The following is a 20,949-nucleotide window of genomic DNA, read 5'->3' on the forward strand; positions in this document are numbered from 1 at the left end:
ATGTGCTAGATGACTTCGGAGCTTTGGGCGATGGCACAAGGCGGATCAGGGAAGGGAGACCTGGTCTATGCGGGCAGCAGCTCTCTCAGGCTGCTCTGCTTCCTCTCCCTGCCCTTCTGACTCTGCCAGGATGTGGCTTGTGTGATGCCTGTGTGTGATGTTTGTCCTGTGTGTGGGGAGGCGATGCCTGTTCTTAGGTGTGGTCCCTGAAAGTCTGCCTAGGATCCTTTTCACTGTGTTGGGCCAGGGTGTGGGAAGCAGTGGCTCAGAGGGTGTTTGGGAATAACATGAATGATGCCAACCCAGAATAAGTCATCACCTGGGGGCTGATGACTTCAATCCCAGAAGCAAAGGATTCTGGGTGTTACTCTTTCCCATGTCTCTTTTGGTTTGATGTGGACCACCAGCCCGGCTGGGCAGCTCCACCTGGGGCCACTGGGACCCTAGAAGGGGTGTGCTCCTGGGCCCCACCTGCAGTTGTTGGCATGAGTCTGAGCCCAGAGGGAAACTGGGCTTTGGTTTCAGCTCATGCAGTGATAGGAATACAATGGGTCAGGGCTTGTGTGCCTGAAGACCCTGAGTGATGATCCTATCCTTGCACTGGCCCCAACCCCATGGCATTCCCTGTGGGGTTGGAGTCAGCATCCCCCAGGTAATCTTGTCCTGGGTTGGCACCATCCACATCATTCCCAAACACCTGGGTCCCAGGCCTGGTGATCAGTGATGGAAGGCGGTCAGGGAAGGGAACACTGTGTTAGGCATTAGACACGTATTATCTCATCCATTTACGAGATAGCTATTCTCATCTCCATTTGACTGATGAAGAAAATGCAGCTCAGAGAAGTTAAGCAACCTGCCCAAGGTCACACAGGTAGGGAGTAATGAAACTGATGTTTGCACCTGAGTCTTTGTGACTTCAAAGGCTGTGCTCGCTCTACTGAGACTTGTGTGGCTCCTGAAGGAGATGGGTGATGGGGAGAGGGAGAGAAGTCGAACATCTGCCCCAAGGTCGTGGTTTGAGAAGGAGGACAGGAGAGCCCCCTTGAGAATGGGAATTAAGGTAAGTGAGTGATGATGTCTGAGTCTGCCCCTGCCCACCACCTCCCTCAGTAAAGCATGGCGTGGAAGTCAGGGGCTGGCTTCCTTCAGAAGGAGGCCCCGTTGGGGAGTCAGCTGTGGAAGAGCTGGGGGGTGGTGCGCAGTGGCTATCATCAGGCTGACCCTGCAGTGGTGAGAGAGCCCCAGCCCCAGCTTGGCTGCGGTAGCACAGATGCCACAGACTGGGAGTTGGGGGTAGACGTTGTCACCGGCTCTCCCCGGACTTTGTCTGTGGCCTTGCACTCGCCATTTACACCACCTCCAGGGGCCTGCCTAGCTCTGTTTTTTTTTTTTTGTTTTTTTTTTTAATGGTATAAGTTTATTCACAAACATATCTAGGATGCTGAGTTCAAGAGTTTGATCCTTTTTTCAAAGAGACTGCACATCATTTTTTTTTTTTTTTTTTTTTGCAGTACGCGGGCTTCTCACTGTTGTGGCCTCTCCCGTTGTGGAGCACAGGCTCCGGACGCGCAGGCTCAGTGGCCATGGCTCATGGGACCAGCCGCTCCGCGGCATATGGGATCTTCCTGGACCGGGGCACGAACCCGTGTCCCCTGCATCGGCAAGCGGACTCTCAACCACTGCGCCACCAGGGAAGCCCAGAGAGTGCACATCTTAAAACGCTCCTCTTTGTATCTGTCTCAAGGATTATTTTTTAAGCAGTTGGTGTCTTACTATATAGAAAGGTGCAGCAAATCCAGACCCTAAGTACAAAGTCATCATAGCTAGTAACCGCCACTTGTTTTCCACTGAAATTGGTAAATTCTTCCCTGGACCCTCCTCACAGCGGCTCCTACAGACCACAGAGGTTGTGAACCTCCAGATGCTTTGTCCCAACATAGGGCTGTTGGAAGCCCTGCGAAAGACGCAGAAACTGAAGGCGGAAGAAATGGTGGCAGCACACCCCGCACTCCTTTCCTCATGACCTTGATCCCTTGTGGGCAAGGACCGAAAGGGCTGCCTAGCTCTTTTGTTCTGTGTCAGGGCCCCCTAAACTTGCGAGTGCCTGGGAGCCGACTGGGGGCTTGTTAAAAATTAGATTCTGTTTCGTGGAACTCCCAGATGAGGCTGGTGCTGCCGTCCAGGGACCACACTCTGAGTAACCCGTTCTCATCCTCTGGATTCTGAGCCAGAGTCAAGGTGTAGACCCCAAGTGTTAACAGATGGGCTTGTGCCACAGGACATGTCCGCCTGGCCTTTCAAAGCTTCCTTCAGGAAGCCTTCTCTTCAGTTCCTTTAGGTGCAAAGTGGTTAGGAACACGGACCCTGGAGCTAGATGTTTTGGGTTCAAATCTGACTCGGGGGCTTCCCTGGTGGCGCAGTGGTTGAGAGTCCGCCTGCCGAGGCAGGGGACACGGGTTCATGCCCCGGTCCGGGAAGATCCCACATGCCGCGGAGCGGCTGGACCCGTGAGCCGTGGCCGCTGAGCCTGCGCGTCCGGAGCCTGTGCGCCGCAACGGGAGAGGCCACAACAGTGAGAGGCCCGCGTACCGCAAAAAAAAAAAAAAAAAAAAAAAAAAAATCTGACTTGGCCTGTGTGACCTTGGGCAAGTTACTTAACTTCTCTGAGCCTTGGTTTCATTATCTGTAAATTGCAGATGATGGTAATACCAATCTCACAGGGTAGAGGATTAAAGGAGTGATTGTTTGTGAAGTTCTCAAGGTGGCCTTATAAATGTTCTCTCCTCTTCATTATTTTTGCCATCATCACGGTCTCTTTCCTCCCAGCCTCTCTCCAGCCGCAGCTTGTTCCTCTCTGGCCCCAGTGCCCAGCACAGAGAACCGTCTCAGAACTCAAGTGGGGCGCCCTGAGGCCGGGCAGAGCAGGGCTGCTTCTCACAGGATGCAGATTTATTGCCCGGAGGCCAACTTTAGGGCCGACTGAGGGATTCTGCTGGGATTACAGGCTCCTCCCAGCAGAGCCAACTTTTTCTCATCTTATCTGGGAGCTGACAGAAAACAGAGGGTGACCCAGTTCCAGTCTCACCCTGCTCTGGGGGGCCACGGCCAAAGCCTGTGTGTTCTGGACCTTCTGCCTGTCTCCTGGGTTTTGCTCTGAGGGCAGCCCTCTCCCATAAACCAAGCCTGGGGAGGCTGGGGGAACCCATGAGCGTGGGCGGGGTAGGCTTCGAAGCTGTTGAGACGTGACATGGGACTAGGTCTGTTTCATCACCGACTCCCCTGTCTTCTTGCCAAATGCTGGTGCTGCCGTGCCCCGCCGGGGGCTGGAGGGGTCCGTGCCACACTCTGACAGAACGCAGTCCTCTCTTCAGATCCCTGGCTAACGAGAAAAACACACGCACACAAAACGAAGGCCCTGCTGCCCAACATAAAATACTGTTTCCTAATCCCCAGTGTGGCCAAGTACGCTGTTAAGATATTTAGAAGGATCTTGAATTATTTCCACTTGAAAAATGTTTTTATATCTCCCATTCTGTTCACTTGATTGGCTAAGGTGTAATTGCTCTCCTGGCCCGGACTCTGCTTCCTCACCGATGGGGACCCCGGTTTTGCATCTTGATATTAAGAACAGATACTGAGAGCTGAATGGGGCATTGTTTCTCGGCCAGATCAGTAGCTGCTGCCTGCGTTTAGCGAGTGAGCAGTCCAAGCCTGGCAGCCCGACCTAGACCACATTGTGTCTTGCTTTGACTACTTGGTTCCATCCAGCTCCAATCAGGAATGGATCACACAGTCCAGGTTTGCATTTGCGCTTCCTCCCCACCCATTTTGCACAGTTGCAGCGTAAGGGAGTGGGTTAGGGGGCTACCAGCCTGCTTTGCTTTCTGCGTGTTCAGGGGGCTGGGCTGGAGGGGTGGGGAAGGTCCCCTGGATGTCCATTCTCCTGCCCTCCTCCCCCCACCGTTGATATGGTCCCTTACTTGTGACCAGTAAAAGTTCTAGAAACTTCTCTCAGACCGTGAACAATGAGGAACACCCATTCTCTCCCCAGAAGGCAGAAATCACTTGAAGTTTGGCTCTTTCACGTTTTAACCAGATAGGTCTAAATATAGAACCGCAGAACCTCATTTTAAAAGGATTTGAACACGATCTACTGGTTACTTAAAAACTCTGACTGCAAGTCTTTATTATCCCGCCCGTGTCCCCCACTGCCTCCCTCCCTTTGCTCATCATGACATTTGGTCATAAATGCCAGGAACCCAAATAGAAGCCTCTGCGTGGTGCGACCCAGCTAGAGAACAATGGCAGGATGCTGGCTTGCAGAGTGTCAGCATTTGCCAAATAAGTTTATCCTTTATTTATTATTTTCACTGTGGCTTAAACCATGCATCCCTCAAAGCCAAGTCTCTAAACCGAAACGTATGTCGGGCCTGCTTCTGCTCACAACGAACGAGGAGACTTTCCCCTTCACTCCTCACCAGTGATTGGGACCAAAGAGAGTATGTTTTGAATTTACCGAGAGATCTACTGCTTTGGGCTCAGTTTTTGTACTTTTTAAAAGCCATCAATAACGACCAGTTTGTAATAAGAAAAATTTATGAACTGACAGGCAAAATGTAATTACGGAGGGGATTCCTTGCAAGAAAAAAGAGGTGATGTTAACAGACATCCCGACAATCTGTTTGCACTCATTTTCATTCATATAAATGATGAAGTGCTTCTGGGTGGAAGCAGCGTTCTCCAAAGCCTTCCCAGGAGGCTGGAAAAGTTGCGCCCAAGTTTTCGCTAACGAGGGGCAATGAGTCTTTGCATTAACTTCTCCTTGTTATTCACAATGTGGATTTTTCACAGTGTTATTTTTATGACTATGACTATTACCCAGTAGCAATTTCTACACCTCGTCTTGTTGGTCCCTGAGGAGACCCAGCATAGTTGGGAGTTTCTGGAAAACCAGGTGATGTTGCAGGCACCTCAGGGGCTGCAGTTCCTTCCACCCCTCACTGTCTCTGGCCACTTTCTTCTTTCTTCAGTTCTAGCTACCGAGGAGAGATGTCAAACTTCTTGTCTGTAAAAGGTGCCCTTAAAGAGGGAGAGCAGAGATTACTGGGTAAATAGTAGAAGTTGCCCCCAAATTGCCTGATCCTGATGAGGATGGAGCATAGGACATTTATATATCATAGGTTTTGACAAATGCTTGAAAAATAATAATAATGACACCTGTCACCTACACGTCACTTCCAAATCATAAAGTACTTTTGATACCAACATCTGCTTTGACCTTCACAGCAATCTGAAGGAACATTTACTATTGTACCCATTTTACAGATGAGGAAATTCAGGCTATATGACATTACTTGACTTGCCCACAGTCATGCAGCTTATTAGTACTTGAAGCAGGATTTGGACCCACATTTCTCTGTCTCTTAAGCCTGTGGTCTTTTGAACATGGCAAAAATAGAAAGGCCAGTTCTTTTAGGAAGAACAAGGACCAGAATAGGCATTCTTGTTAAAGAAATACAATTTAGTGACATTTTATTTAAACTTGTTGACTTTTTTTTTTTTTGCGGTACGCGGGCCTCTCACTGCTGTGGCCTCTCCCGTTGCGGAGCACAGGCTCCGGACTCACAGGCTCAGCGGTCATGGTTAACAGGCCCAGTTGCTCCGCGGCATGCGGGATCCTCCTGGACCGGGGCACGAACCCGTGTCCCCTGCATCGACAGGCGGACTCCCAACCACTGTGCCACCAGGGAAGTCCAAACTTGTTGACTTTTAAAGTGAGACCAAGGTTGCCAGAGGTGAGAACTGTTTTACTGTTTTGTATCTGCAAGGTGTGATGACTTGCCAGGTGTGTCCACATCTTGCTTTCTGTCATTCACTTTCTGTCACCACAGCTCTGTGGGCGGGCAGGGATCCATCACTATCTCCACATTGTGGAGGAGAGCAAAGCTACCAGGCTGGAAGACCTGCCTGGGTCAGAGAGGGCACCCCTGAGAAACTGGAAGCCCTTGACCACTTCACCACAGCTCACTGACATACAAGAGCGGTCTTTTTCTTGCTTTTACAGGAAACCTCAGTGTGCTTTGCTTTTTTTCCTCCACGCTTACCTCTCCGTTGAAAGCCGACTGATCACAAATCAAGTTGAGATCCGGGAGTCAGTTGAAAGCACGCAGCATCCCCCCAAAGAGCAGTAACTAGAAAGAGGGGCTGGGGCCGGCACACCCCACCACAGCCTGACCCCCATCCTGACATTCACTCCCTCTGCGGCCTGGGCAGCTCTCAGCCGCCTAAGTAGACGGTGACGTTTCATAGAGATTTTCAGTAACAAATGTGGAAACAGGAGGGGTCTTGAGCCTCCACTTACCGAGGATCCAGCTGCACAACATCTCTATTTCTCTGGTCAAGGCTGCCGGATGCAGGTTGGGTGTGTTTGGCTCTGTGCCCCCTCCCTGGGCACAGTCAACGAGTGACGAGGGTGGCTGGAGACCGCTGTGGCCGTGGAGAGGATGGCAGCCTTATCAGTCAGGAATCTGGTTTCTGGATCTCCATCTGGATCTTTTATTTATTTGTCACTATAATAAAGCTAGAAACCCTGTAGCTTAGCGGTTTCAAACCGCACTCTCTTCTTGCTTCTGTGTTTGTGGGACATCTGGGTGTTGGTCAGTAGAGTCGGGGTCAGCCCCAAGGCTGTGGGTTGGGTTCAGGTCTGCTCCCTGTATCTTTCCTTCCTCCAGGGCCAGTGGACCACCTGGGCTAGAGCCACGGTGGTGGCAGATGTGCAAGAGCCCGGCCAAACTGCTCAGCACACAAAGGCCTCTTCTTGTGTCACATTTGCAAACATTCCACCCGCCAGAGCCAGTCATTTGGCCAAGCCCAGCCTCAGTGGACCACGGAAATCTGTTCAGGGAACCGGAGGGGAATGAGAATTTACTGAACTTTCAAACTATCACACCAGCTGCCTGACTCGCATCCTATTTCTTAATTGACTCTAACTCAGAGGGAGAAAAGAGATGTGACTAATTATGATAGAAATTCCCCTGAAACCCTACACTGCACACCCTGAGCCCTGGGAGCTGAGGGCAGAGAGGACTTCGAGAAGGGTGATCAGGCAGGGGCAGCTGCCTCCCTGTGATGGGCTCAGGGCACCAAGCTTGGGACCAGCAGATCCTGGGCAGTGGCTTGAGGAGCGGAAGGACAGGAGGACAGGACAGGGATGGAAAACAGAAGCACCAGAGCCGGGATGAACTGGGTTCAAATCCCAGCTTCTCTACTCACTGAACGTGCAGTTTCCCGCTCTAGGTCTCCGTCTCCTCATATGTAAAATGAGGACAATCCCGTGTACCTCAAGGCAGGTGAGCGTGCAGGGAGAGGAAGAGAGCAAGGATGCTGGGTGCAGGAGGCTGCTCTGAAGGGAAGGAGGGAAATGCAGTAATGTTTGAGGAGGCTGGGTTTCTGGATAGGAAGGGAGCACTAGGGTAAGTTTAGTGAGAGAAGCTGAATGGGGTGGCTTCTATTTCGGCTGGTTAGAATTTCTCCCCAGTCCCTTCATCCCTTTCAGCAATGTTTACTGAGCTACTGCCCTGTGCCAGGCATCAATCTAGGTGCTGGGATTGCAACAGTGAATAAAACAGATGAAACTCTCTGCCCTCATGGGGGGTGGGGCTGAGTTTATTAAGCATGTACTATGTTTCAGACACTGTGCTGGGCTCCACATGCGTCACTGAGAGATGGTTACTGTTACATCTGACTTGAGGTTCAGAAAACTGAGATTCACTGAAGGTAACTAACTTCTCAATGGCCATCTGCAGCCAGTGAGAGGCACAGCGGATGCTGCTTAATCCCTGAGTCCTTCTGCTCTGTCACATCCCCAGGCACCAAGATGGCAATTGGAGAATTAGCCCCGAGACTCTTGGAGGAATGTGGGAGACTAGAAGAGGGGTGATGACGACAGCATGTTAAGGTGATTTTTAAAGACTAGACAGGATGTGCAAGAGGCACTGGGCTGGGGGCTCCAGGTTGGGGGCTGGAGCGTGGGTGAGAGTCGTGGCTGCAGGGCAGTTCCTCTCCCTGCCTGTCCAGAGGGGCAGAGGGGCCCAGGGGCCCTTTGAAGACTGAGGGAGCAGGGATGGCTCCAGGGGGATCCCTACGAGCTGCTTCACCATTAAGCCCATCCAGCTCCCGTCACTAAAGTCAAATGCGCCAAGATAATGGGACCAAGGCCCGCCTGAAAGCAAAAAAGAAATCTGGAAGAGATGTTAGTAAAACCCCCTCCTTTTTTTTTTTTTTTTTTTTTACTTCAAATGTGGGATGAGCCCAGCAATTATTGGCAGAACTCTGGCCCATGTCAGAAACAATTAGCTGCCTGGCCTGAGACCAAATGGGTCCCCAGCTTCCTTTTATTTCCTTTCCAGCTCAAGCCAGACATGCCTCTGAGGCCTAGATGTGGCCTTCCCAGTGGGTGCGTGGACCTCAGGCCTCTGATTCAGTCTGGACTTCAAGGCTCTCTGCTCTGCTCCTGCTGACCCACTGTCTTTCTCTCTTCCTGACCTTTTCTTTCTAATCCCCCCACCCCTAACTACTAGTCATGTAAGCTTGGTAGGTGCACATACACACACACACTCACACACACACATACACACACACACTCACACACCAAACACATGCAAATTCCAATCTTGGCAACCGCCTCAGGGTTCATAGTGGGGGTCATTCTTGACCAGACAGGGCCGTCCAGAGATTTATAATCCTCCTGTTCACCAAGTAATCTTTCTGTGGAATTTACTCTTAGTCACAGCAACTGAAAGGGCTTTAGTCTGGGGCCCTGCTTTGGAAGTTCCATGGGTTCAAGAAGATGATTAACTGAGCACCTATTGTGTGCCAGACAAGCATATTCCAACTCTGTTCAAGTTCTCTCCAGCCTGTAAACCTAGATGGGGTTTCTGTGGTGGTCAGACCTCATGTTTCATTGGCTCCTGCCCCATCCTGCAGGACTCCCTGGTCCTGTGTGGAGGTCCTCAGGATGTTTACCAAGCAGCTCCCGAGCCAGCCGTTTGGCTGTGGTGACCACATGCAGCCTGTGGGAGAGTCTTCCTCTCTTGCCCTTCTGCTCACGGCAGACATTGGGGATTTCACATCAGTGAGTAGGGCCAGGTCTGCAAAGCTCCTCCATTGGCCACCCTTCAGAGGCTGAAACATGACTGTGCTCCATGTAGGAGGTCTTCCTTCTGTCCTCTCTCCACCCACATCTGTGTTGCTTGGGTCGCAGACTGTGCTGGTCATGGACTACGTTTCATCAAGTCCCTCTGGAAACCCATTCCTCCCTCTTCTGCTGTAGCTCTTTTCTCCATGGGACTCACGCTAAATTTTCTTTGGCTTGATTGGGTGACCAAGATCCCCATCAAGCATTATGTTATCACCCCTTCCATGTTTTTGCCCCTTACTTCCTCCTGCTTACATTCTCTTTGTCTCCAAAGAGAAAGAGGAGCCCGTGTTCCCTGCCCAACGCCTCTGGGCACACCAAGACATGACTGACGTCCCAGTGGTACCCACCACTTCATCTCAGTGTAGGTTATGTTGACTCCCCACAACGATCCTGTGAGGAGGCTGACCAGCTATAATGTTATGGTCCAATTCAGGGGGTGGAGGCTGAAAGTGATGGAAGAAAGATCACTGTGCTCCAAGGGTCCTGGGTTCTAGACCCGGTTTTGCCACTGATCCCAGTGTGGCCTTTGGCAAGTCTGTCCTCCTCTGTGGTTTTCCGAGCTCCTACTCGCGAACTGAAGGCAGCAAGAAGATGGCTCTCCAAATTCTCCTCCCGCTCTAAGAAGAGGGATGCCTTCCTTGCTCAAGAACAGGCTGCATGGATCTTCTTGGTGGTCTCCTTACATACTCGCCACCTGGCCATGCACCCCTTGAACATCCTTAACATGTACATTCAGTGCTTGAAGGACTGAGGCGGCTCGATACCTCTTTCTGTCCCAATAACCAGTCCGAGAGCCTTGTTGCTTCTCTGCATTAAGCTCCACTTTCACTTGGCCTTCCATAATGAACATGGTCCCCAGGACCTGCCAGACCTCCTCTTCTACTGCCCTCCCCTCGCTCTCTACTTCAGCCACACTGGCCTCTGTTGATCCTTCACACACTTGACGCGCTCCAGCTGCAGGGCTGTTCCCTCTCCCTGAGCCACTCTTACTCCAGAGACCCACAGAGCATGATCCTTCATCCTTCAGGTCTTTGCTCAAATGCTACCCTCTCAGCGAAACCTTCTAGGAATATTCTCTTGGAAAGCACCCCCTACACCACCACTCTTATCCCCTTTCCTGGCTTTATTTCCCCCACAGCATTTATTACCATATGACTTACTCTATATTTTCCTTATATTTGTGAAGTGGATTGTCTGTCTCTGCACATTGAGTTGTAAGCTCCACAAAAGCGAGGGATTTGGCCATTTCTGTTTAGTTTTGTGCCCCAAGCATCTAGAACCTGGGCGAAGACATTGTACAACTCTAGGGGGCACCCTTTACATAGCATGAAATATAGAATACGATGTAGCGGCTCTACCTGAAACAGTGCCTGGCCCATAGTTGGCACTTAAGGCATTTTTGTAGCATGAATAAGCCGTCTATTCTTGGCACAATTAAATCTCTTAGAAGCAGAATGTATACTTGACTTTCCCATTCAAAGGCAACAGAGGCATTAAGTACGATGGTACAAGAACAAATATCCTTGTGGCCCAAACGGCAGGGCCACAACATCCTGCTTTTGGTACCTGAATATAAGACATGTAGAGGTCTTATATTCATAAGGTGCAGAGAAATAAGGATGGATACAAAAGACGACAATAAACCAGCTTAGGGCTACCAGACTCAAACTCAGTGCTCCAGGGGCAGAGAGGAAGATTCCACTTCTTGAAGAGATTAAGAAGGGAGCAATGACCACGTTCACTAACCCACCCTGATATGGAAATACATGATTTCTCAAAGTGTTTCAGGAAAAAGCTGAAATATAGATTAGGGGGGGAAAAAGCTTTTTTGGTTAACTTTCTGTAAGATAGAACTTTCCAATTACCCCCAGTCTGCCCTCTCTCCCCCCTTGCCCTTTCCCGTACACTCTGGTTAATCAAGGTTGAACCGTACCTCCTAGGGGGTCTAAGAGAAGTGCACTTGAGCCTACTGAACATTCGGCTTCAGGGATGGAAAGACACTTATACGGTGCTGGGTCTCTTAGACATAACGGGCTAAGTCATCTTTCTTTGTCTCGTTTTCTAAGTATCTGAGTATTTCTAAGTATCTCTCGTTTTCTGAGTATCTATTAATACAAAACCTAGCCTGGTGGTACTGGGACACAGAGGGCTTTGACGGAAAGGCTACACGTGCTGCTGAGAAAGCTTTCGAGGCCATTATCTCCTGGGCCACAGCAGGAGCCAAAGTGGGTGTCATTAGAAGCCTCTAAAGGGCTGGTCTGCATCCCACCAGAGACACAAAAAAGGGTTAATTACAAAGAGGAGCTGCTGAACAAAGGACCAGAGACAAGAAATTGTAAAAGGCAGAAAAACAGAAAAAGCGGGACAAGATAACCTGGGACCAGATGACAGTTTCCTAAAAAATAAACACAGTGGGAAGTTTCTGGGCCTCTCTGTAATTGTGGGAGCCAGGAGGGAAAAAGGGGCTTTTAGAACACCATTAAGATAGGAATCTTCAAACCATGGCTGTTCCTAAACCTGGCAGAGCCAGGCATCCAAAGTCCAGTCGTGCCTGGACTTTCAGGCAGCATTCTTTCTAGACACCTCACAGGCTACCTTATCTCTTTAGATATTTTGGGAAAATACTGTAAGTTTCTCTTTGAAATCAGCCAACTCAGTAAAAGTAATAAGACGCATTGCCTCTCCTGGCTTGCTTCTAGTGACACTGGTAATAGGAGCCTCTATTAACCACTACTTCATTGATACAATGAGGAAAGACCAACCAGAGAGCACAGTCTGGACCTGCAGAATGAGTTGGATACCAGGCCACAGGCCCAGCTCGAAATCATTACCGGCCCATGTGCTGTAAGCAAATCTAAGACAGAAAGAATATCGAAATAAAAAAAAGACTTGGATTTAAATCTCAGCTTATTAGCTGTGAGTACTTGAGTGGTCACATCACCTCTCAGAGCCTCCATTTTCCTCTCTGTAAAATGGGAACAGTATTACCTGCCCCAAAGGGCCAGCAGGATGATACAATGAAATGGTTCCAAGTCTAGGACTCCTTTTGCTGCATGACAACTGTCTTCACTTGCTTTCAGTGGCCCCATCAGACTCATTGTATCAAGGGGGCTCATTAAAAATGGCAATGATGGTGTCCTCAATAGGAATGGTGATGACAAGGATGGAAATACAACCTCAAGCTTAGATTTAGCCCCCAAAGGAGGGTAGCGTACAACAGGGAACTTGACAATCAGGGTAGATGGAGACACTCTTCAGACACTGGGTTATTACACCAGGAAGTTTTAGAGTGACCTTCACTGTTCACATTCACAGTGATTATTGATTATATAGGTGGGGGCCTCTCCTTGTGATATTTCTCATGGATTTTAGTCAGATAATTAATTTCATGGCATATGCCATTTCCCAACACTCTTGGGAAATCTGAAATACAAATAAGCACTTTTACCAGAAGTTATATTAGATTTAATCTTTGATTAAGAGATTCATAGATACCTAACATTCCATGGTATTTTATTTCCCTTCCTTAAGGGCATTCAAGCACATAAGACATCTTTACTCTTTCTCCTATCCTGGGCATCCTTTGCAGGCTCTGAGTTTCCAAGGAGGCCAGGGAGCTCGCGTGAGCTCTGCCTGAGGTCAGCTTCTCTCCTCTCAGCCAGCACCTCCCACCATGCCCAGGATGTCCTCTTGTGATGTCCGCAAATCTGGCCAGTTGCCCGTTGTACTAGGTAGAACGGTGCTACCCACAACCCCCCCCCCCCAAAAAAGATACGCCCACCCAGAACCCGTGAATGGGAACTTATTTGGAAAAAGAAACTCGGCAGATGGAATTAAGTTAAAAATCTCGAGATGAGCTCATCCTGGGTTACCTCAGTGGATCCTAAACCCATTACAAGTGTCCTTACAAGAGACAGAAGAGCAGAAGACACGACCAGAAAAGACAGGAAGGCACATGAAGATGGAGACGAGATGGAGCGATGTAACCACAGGGAACACCAAGGACCACCAGAGCTGGAAGGAGCATGAAAGGGTTCTCTCCTAGAGCCTCCAGAGGAAGCATGGCCCGGCTGACACCTTGATTTTGGACTTCTAGGCTCCAGAACTGTGAGAATAAATTTCTGTTGTTTCAAGATACCCGATTTGTGATAATTGGTTACAAAAGGCAGCCCTGTGAAACCAATACAGCAGTCCAGCCTGTGTTCTGTCAAGCACGGGTCTCTCCCAACCCTCTCTCCAGTATTGCCTGGGGAGGGTAATTTATATGCACACATTCCAGCTTTATTTATTTTACTTTATCATTTAATATTCAGAGGCTTCAGACACATGCATCTCAGCCTCACTTCTTCAACCTGAAGACGCCAGGGCTTTGAGGCCGTAGCTAGCAGGCACCACCCCATCCCTGTGCTCATGGGAGATGGTCATCTAGAGCATTCTCTCTCATTCTGATTTCTCCTCTACAGCATCTTGGCAGGGGGGATTTTCTGGCCCCTGTTTGCTTGCTTGCATTTATTTGTAGATGAGGAGCTGCCAGCCCTAGGGCAGCCTGTCTGGTTAGAGTCTGTCTGCCTGTTAAGACCTCAAGGCGCCAGATATTGAGACAAACTTGCTTGTTTACCTGTAATGTCGCCCACGGCTCTTTTCCCCCTTTGGAGTTACACGGGATGCACAGGCTTCTGATATTTGCAGAGAGCCGTCACCATCCCTAGGGTCTCCGGTCTCAAGGTGAGCAGCCCTGCTTCCTCCAGGGAGTCAGTGCCTGGCGGTGCTCTCTGGCCCCTTCCAGATGCAGCGCGCTCTCCTCCGCAGCGCCTTCTTCAGGCACCTCCATGGTGGCCCCCCGAGGATGATAAGCGCTCTCCAGCCCCTTGCACCACAGCCCTGGGGGAAGGGATGAGTCCGCCATTGCTCTCTTGCCTGTTCACCTCCCTTCCTTCAGGAAGAGTCTAAGTCCTTGTGATTTTGATGAGGCTGATCAAGGGTGTCAACATTCTCACCACAGGGAGAGCAGGGACCCCAGGCAGAGCACCTCAGACCCCTGGACATGGTGTGTGGGTCTGGACGGACTCCCGCAGGGACTAACTTGTGATCATGAGCTGTTTTTATCATGTAAGCCTGAGCCCCTCAAGGGCTATCTTCTGATCCCTGGAGAGACCCTAATAGAGAATGCTTCAGGCACAATGGAAAACAATGGAGAAGGAGGGAAAGAGAAAGAGAGAGAGGGAGGGGGAGAGAGAGAGAGAGAGAGAGAGAGGTTGGGAGAAACTGAACTCTGGGGGTATTCTTGGAGCACCTGGAGTCAGCTGTGTTTGATGCTATCCCACCCCAGGAGTTTTCATGAGCCTAAAAGTTCCATCTTTGCTTGAGCTTATTTGACTTGGGTTGCTGTTTTGCAAGTAGGAATCTTGACTAAACACATCCAGTCCATCCAGTGCACTTCTATAGGCCATCCTGGAAGCACTAGCTGTGTTTGACTTTGACCGTCACCAAACCTCCTTGCTTCTTTCTGACTCTGCCTTCAGCCAAGGTCATGCAGATTCCTTCCTTTACGACATCCCAACCATTGCTGTCTCTTCATTTCACATTGGTCGTTTGCAACCCAGCCTCCAGTCTGGATGTCCCAGCCTTCCCTGCCCGCTGTGCCCCGTCTCTGAGCTCTGCTCCATTAGATCTCTTGTGCAGAGGGGTGTTCCCATGTCATCTGCAAGGTCCTCCTCAAGTCCAAAGTGAGTTCCTTTGGCCTGGTTGTTGTGTCTGCATGCCTCAAATGGGAGCCACACTGCACGGGCTCCAAGAAGGCTTGTGCATGTGACCTGAGAAGTATCACCTCCATTCAATCCAATTTAACTGTAAGAATGACAGTGCTGAGAAACAACCTTTAGCAATCAATGCTGTGATGAATTACGCAGCAAATCATAAGCATCACCCCCAAATATTATGTCTACAGGAAATGGCCTTATGCAGCTAATTGTTAACTGGGAAACTCTTTCATTAATTCAAATGGGTCGACATTTTAAATGATACTGTCATATAAATGCGGTATGAGGGTTTACGTGCAGATCACTCTAAGGTATCCTCTTTTTTTTTTTTTTGGTGAAGCTGACTAATGCTGCATTATGTTTTATTGTGCAATAAAATTATGTGCTAAAATTATGCTCATAAATGTACGCAAATGTAAACCAAGCTATTAGTTATGTTTTCACAGATAAAAGTCATTAGCATAGCTATCAAACTCTTCTTCCAACTGAATAACAGAATCATGTCTGGAGTCTCTGGCTGCCTTGCTGGGGCTCAGTCACCGGGGGAACAAGTGTAAATCTTGCTGCCTGTTTGTTATGTGGGAATTAGTATCCCGACCTGACTTCCACCTGCTGAGACTTTGTACGCCCAGACTTTGTAAGGAGCCCACTGGGGTCACCAGCCGAGGAAGGACCCTTTCAGCATCTCTCAGCATCTCACATCCCTGGGAAGTCATTCTTAACACCTCCCCACCTACTTCCTGCTAATTACACTTATTGAAAAACAACTGTAGATCTTTTGAGATTTCAGGAGGCTGACAGCATCTTTTAGCAACAGTCACAAGGAAACAAAGTTTCATGTATAATTCATGAGGTGCGTGGTCATCCTGGTGGGAAATTATCTCCTGACAGACTTGGCGGTGGTGGTGTCCTGTCAGAATGGCCTACAGTGTATAATTAAAACCTGAACAGAACAAATTAATGCTGATTACTTTATAAACAATTTGAAAGCTTGAATTCTGTTCCCTGTCTTGCAGGAAGAAAACAGATATTTCAGAAATGTCTAGATTCCCCCCCCCCCACCTCCTCTCACTAATAGTTCTGCTAATAAAGGACCCTTGAATAGATATTAAAGTTAATATTCTTTGTCCTCCAATTTGCTTTCATGAAGCTCAACCACATGAAGTCAGAGGCACCCAACCAAAAATCTGGCAGGAGCTAAATTTCCATGCCTGAAGTAACTCCCTGTCTCCTGCAAATGCATGTTTGTCTGTCTGTCTGGGCTGATAAAAGCACTCAGAATGTGAGCACTGTAAGTGCCCTACCGGGTCAGCTAGACATACCCCTTATATAGGAGAGACAGGGGCACGGAGGCCAGTGAAGGGAAGTGGCCTGAGGTAAGCAGAGCTGAGATGAGAACACTGCTGGCCAGTCCAGAGCTCCTCAAGCCCCCTCCACTTTTGCCTGAATCACTGCACCAGTTTTCTAAACAGTCTGTCCCATTGCCTCCAACTCTGATCTCTTCAAGTGGATTCTCCACACTTCAGCCAGAGTTAGCTTTTAGACACAGAAAATGCATCATTTCACCTCTGGCATCAAATAATCAGTTCAACAAATCTCTTTAGCTCCAGCCAGGCACAGTGCTAGGGACAGGGTGTATGTTAGTGACTAAAACAGACCTGGTGATTCCCCTCAGGGAGCTTATATAGTTGGGTGGAGGGGGCCGATGACGGCTCCCTGCTGCACTTGGGTCAAGATCCAAACTCCTGAACGTAGTTGAAAAGGCTCACCAAACCTTGGGCTCTGTCTTTGTCTCTAGCTTCCCCTCCAGCAATCCTTCCTCCATCAGACCAGTTTAGGAAACCAAGAAAATAGGTCTCAGCTGGCTTTATCCATTGCAAAAACCTGTGGAATTGAACTTCATGCCTTTCTGTCCTGTCTGCCCCACAGGAACCCAGAGTTAGACTTCTCTTTTCATTGATGGAAGTAATATCATGCAGCCTCACATCATATCCCGCCCCCCCAGCTGAGCCGTATTTCCATAGAGGAGGGTGGTGAGACTGGGTCAGAGAAGCACAGGACTGAACCGATATGGCTTCAAATTCTAGGTCAGCCTTCTTAGTGGTTGCCTGAACTTGGACATGTTACTTTCCCTCTATAAGCCTTAGTTTTTTCATATGTAAAGTGCGGCTAATAGTACCTAGATCTTATGGCAGTGGTGCTCAAACTTTAGCACGCATCAGAATCATCCCGGCTTATTAAAACACAGATTGCTAGACTCCATCCCCATCTGATTCAGTAGGTTTCGTTGGGGTCAAAGACTGCATTTCTAACAAGTTCCCTGGTGCTGCTGCTGTTGCATTAGGAAACCTACTTTGAGACCCAATCATTGTCATATAGTGTTTGTGAGTTTTCCTTTTTGCTCTCATTCATTGAGGTGTAACAGTGCATATATCTTAAGTGTACAGCTTGATGAATTTTTACACATGTATACACCCTTATAACCACCACTCATCCCAAATGAGATATAGACAATTTCCAGCACCCCAGAAGGATCCCTTGTGTTCCTTTCAGAGATAACCACTGTTCTGAATTCCATCACCATCTATTAATTTTGCTTGTTCTCAAGTTCCTGTGAATAGAATCATACAGTATGCACCCTTTTGTGTCTGGCTCCTTTTGCTCAATATTATGTCTGTGAGAATCATCCATGTCGTATCTACGAATAGTTTGTCCCTTTTCACTGTTATATAAAAATACCATTATTTCTCTATTCTACTGCTGATGGACATTTGGACTGTTTCCAGTTTGGGGCTAACATAAGTAGAGGTACTATGATGATTCTTGTATCTTTCTTTTGGAGGACTGAGAACTCATTTCTATCAAGTGTAAACCCAGGTGTGTAATTGCTAGGTCATAGGGAATGTATTTGATTAGCTTTGGTCAATTCTACCAGTTTTCCAAAGGGGATGTAACAATTTATACTCCCATGAACCATGTATGGGCATTCCAGTTGCTCCTCATCGTTACCAACACCTGGTATTGATAATCTGTTTGATTTTAACTATTTTGGTAGGAGAGTTTGTGAGTTTTTAAGTGTGAACTTTCCTGGCTCATAGCTGGTGACTTAAAATGTTAGTTTCTTTTTCTTTCTCTTTTCTCCCCATAAATGTATGAGAGGGGACTATTTTTAAACCAAAGCCTCAACCACTTCCTTTATGCTTTTGTCTTTTCACTGTGGAAGAGAAGCGACACGTGTAATAGAATTCACCTACTCATTCTGCCACTGGAGGAAGAAAATGGAGCCTATGGGATACGGTCTGTCTTCAGGTCCTGGTAGGGCTGGATGCAAAGTGGTAGCTTCTTGGGCAGTGACTAGCCTCACCTTCCACAACCCACCAAAGCCCTGGCCTCCTCTTCCATTTCCTAGGATGTCCAGCTCCTCTGCTCGTAGGCAAGCCAGGGTGAGTGGAAGAGCCTGTGAGATGCCTGGAAATGGTATGCGAGCCTGTGCTGGCTGAGGGGGCCCTGAAGGACAGGGGCACAGGGAAGCAGTGTGCCAGAGAGAGCACTGGGTGAGGAATCTAGGTTCCAATCCAACCTGGTTACCAGCGCAGGGTGTGATTTTGGCCAAGTCTTTCTGCTTCTATGCCCATTTTCTCATCTATAAAATAAGAATGAATATTCCTGCTTTCTTTCAGGTGATTCTGAAGACCAGATAACATGAAAAATCTTTTCATGGCAGAGCCACACAAGTAAAGACAATTAGCTGTGTTTGGATGAATGCGTGTAGCCTGGGCATCTAATCTAATCTATTTTTCCTCCAGCTTTTTCTGTAAGTCTGTACTAAAAAGCCAGCCAGTGCTTGCATTTTCTCCCCCCCCCCCATCCTTTTATGTATTTTGGCTATCAACACCTTATCAGATACATGACTTGCAAATTCTTTCTCCCATTCAGTAGGCTGCCTTTTCATTTTGTTGATGATTTCCTTTGCTATATAGAAGGTTTTCAGTTTGATGTCCCCTTTGTTTAATTTTAATTTTGATGTCCCACTTGTTTATTTTTGATTTTGTTGTCTTTGCTTTTGCTGTCAAAAAAAAAAAATCACTGCCAAGACAGATGTCTAGGAGATTATGTTTCTCCCTATGTTTTCTTCTAGTAGTTTTATGGTTTCAGATCTTATATTCAAGTCTTTCCATTTTGAGTTGATTTTTGTGTATGGTATGAGATAGTGGTCCAGTTCATTCTTTTGCATGTGGTGTCCAATTTTCCTAACACCATTATTGAAGAGACTGTCCTTTCCCCATTGTATATTCTTGGCTCATTTGTTATAAATTAATTGACCATATAGCCAAGGATTTATTTCTGGGCTCTTGATTCTGTTCCATTGATCTATGTGCCTATTTTTATGTCAATACCATACTGTTTTGATTACTATAGCTTTATAGTACAGCTTGAAATCAGGATGTTTCTTTTTGATGTTTTATTCTCTTGACCTGTAGTATGCATACTTCAGTAAGTTCAGGCAATGAACTGGCCCACTTGTAGACAACCACCTCCATTTCTGCAAAGGTCAATGGCAGCACAGACTGGTCTGCCATGGCCAAGGAAGTCCTGGCCTACACCTGGCTCAGGGGGAATTATCCTTTTTGCTCATGCTTTTGCAAGGGGCTGGGGACTGATGAAGGCAAGGCTTTGTTCTTTCAGTGTTTCCTGATTGGGTGATCTCTGAACCTTGTAGAATCTAGGAGGAAAGTCTATTTGCTTCTTAAGATGTAGCACCCATCTAGACATGGAAGAACTTGAAGGCCAGAGGCATCATGAATGCCCATGAATCCTGGGATTAGAATATCCTTGGCTCTACTGGTTCCAAAAACAGCAGCTTTATAACTGGATTGAGAAGAATAAGGGTGGCGGGGCTTCCCTGGTGGTGCAGTGGTTGAGAGTCCGCCTGCCGATGCAGGGGACACGGGTTCGTGCCCCGGTCTGGGAAGATCCCACATGTCGCGGAGCGGCTGGGCCCATGAGACATGGCCGTTGAGCCTGTGTGTCCGGGGCCTGTGCTCCACAACGGGAGAGGCCACAACAGTGAGAGGCCCGTGTACCACAAAAAAAAAAAAAAGAAGAAGCAGCGTTGCTCACAGGCTGACTCACACAATTGTTCTGGATGTGCATTGTGAAGCTCTAATGCATGTCATCCGTTGCAGATTTGTATATTTATTATACTTCTCTGGCAGATGGCAGGTAGTAAAGTACCTCAATGAAGGAGTGTCTTTTTCTAACTTGTACAAAGCATCCTAGAGGCTGGGGTGGTGCTGATCAGATGTTGACTCCTTCTTGCATCCCCCAGATCTAGAATCCACTCCCCACCATCCCTCTAGTCTGCTGTGTGGTTGTTCTTCCTCTCAGGGCAATGCTGACCCTGGTGCACCAGGCCCGGTTGGCTGGGCCCAGATGCTTCTTGGCCAGAGCCAACTTCTGCCTGTGGGGAGAGTGGACTCAGGGTCCAAACAGCCTGAGTGAAGTTCCCAGCTACCAGATTTTCAACAACTGGTTTCTCCCAGGAAGATCTGGGGAGTAAACGCTGGCTCACCCCCACACCCCACTTCCCAGGAATAGGACTATCTTACTCCGTGTTTTTAGAAATGTGGAGTGAGATATTCATCCCTCTGCTTGGAGCCAGGACTCCTTCCTGGACTTCTTCCCTTCAGCTGTGCAGAAAGAGCCTTGACCAGTGAGCTGAAACCTGGGTTCTAATCCCTCCAACTCTCACGCATGGACAATGCAGCTCCCCTCCCTGGGATTCAGCTTTTATATTGAGATATATATATATATACATGACGACAGTGTAAAGTGTATAATGTCCAATCACCCCTTTCTATATTCTATTATATTCCAGGGGGCTGGCGCACTTTTTCATCCCTCCAGGTCTCAATTTATTTTCTTGTGCTATGTGTTCAAAATCCACGGCTGGCCTGGCTTCCCACCACCCCTTGGAATTCTCTCTACCCC

The 20,949-nt window shown here is 48.3% G+C and overlaps 1 protein-coding gene across 1 annotated transcript; it reads right to left on the reverse strand.

The window, feature by feature from the left end:
• Positions 1-1,705: 1,705 nt before the first annotated feature.
• On the reverse strand, positions 1,706-1,967 carry LOC117198668 (cytochrome c oxidase subunit 7C, mitochondrial-like). The gene has a single exon (XM_033416183.2). The coding sequence runs from the start codon at positions 1,936-1,938 to the stop codon at positions 1,747-1,749; it is 192 nt and encodes a 63-aa protein (XP_033272074.1). The 5' UTR covers positions 1,939-1,967; the 3' UTR covers positions 1,706-1,746.
• Positions 1,968-20,949: the final 18,982 nt, after the last annotated feature.

This window comes from Orcinus orca, chromosome 8 (genome assembly GCF_937001465.1).
Source record: "Orcinus orca chromosome 8, mOrcOrc1.1, whole genome shotgun sequence".
Taxonomy (NCBI): Eukaryota; Metazoa; Chordata; class Mammalia; order Artiodactyla; family Delphinidae; genus Orcinus; species Orcinus orca.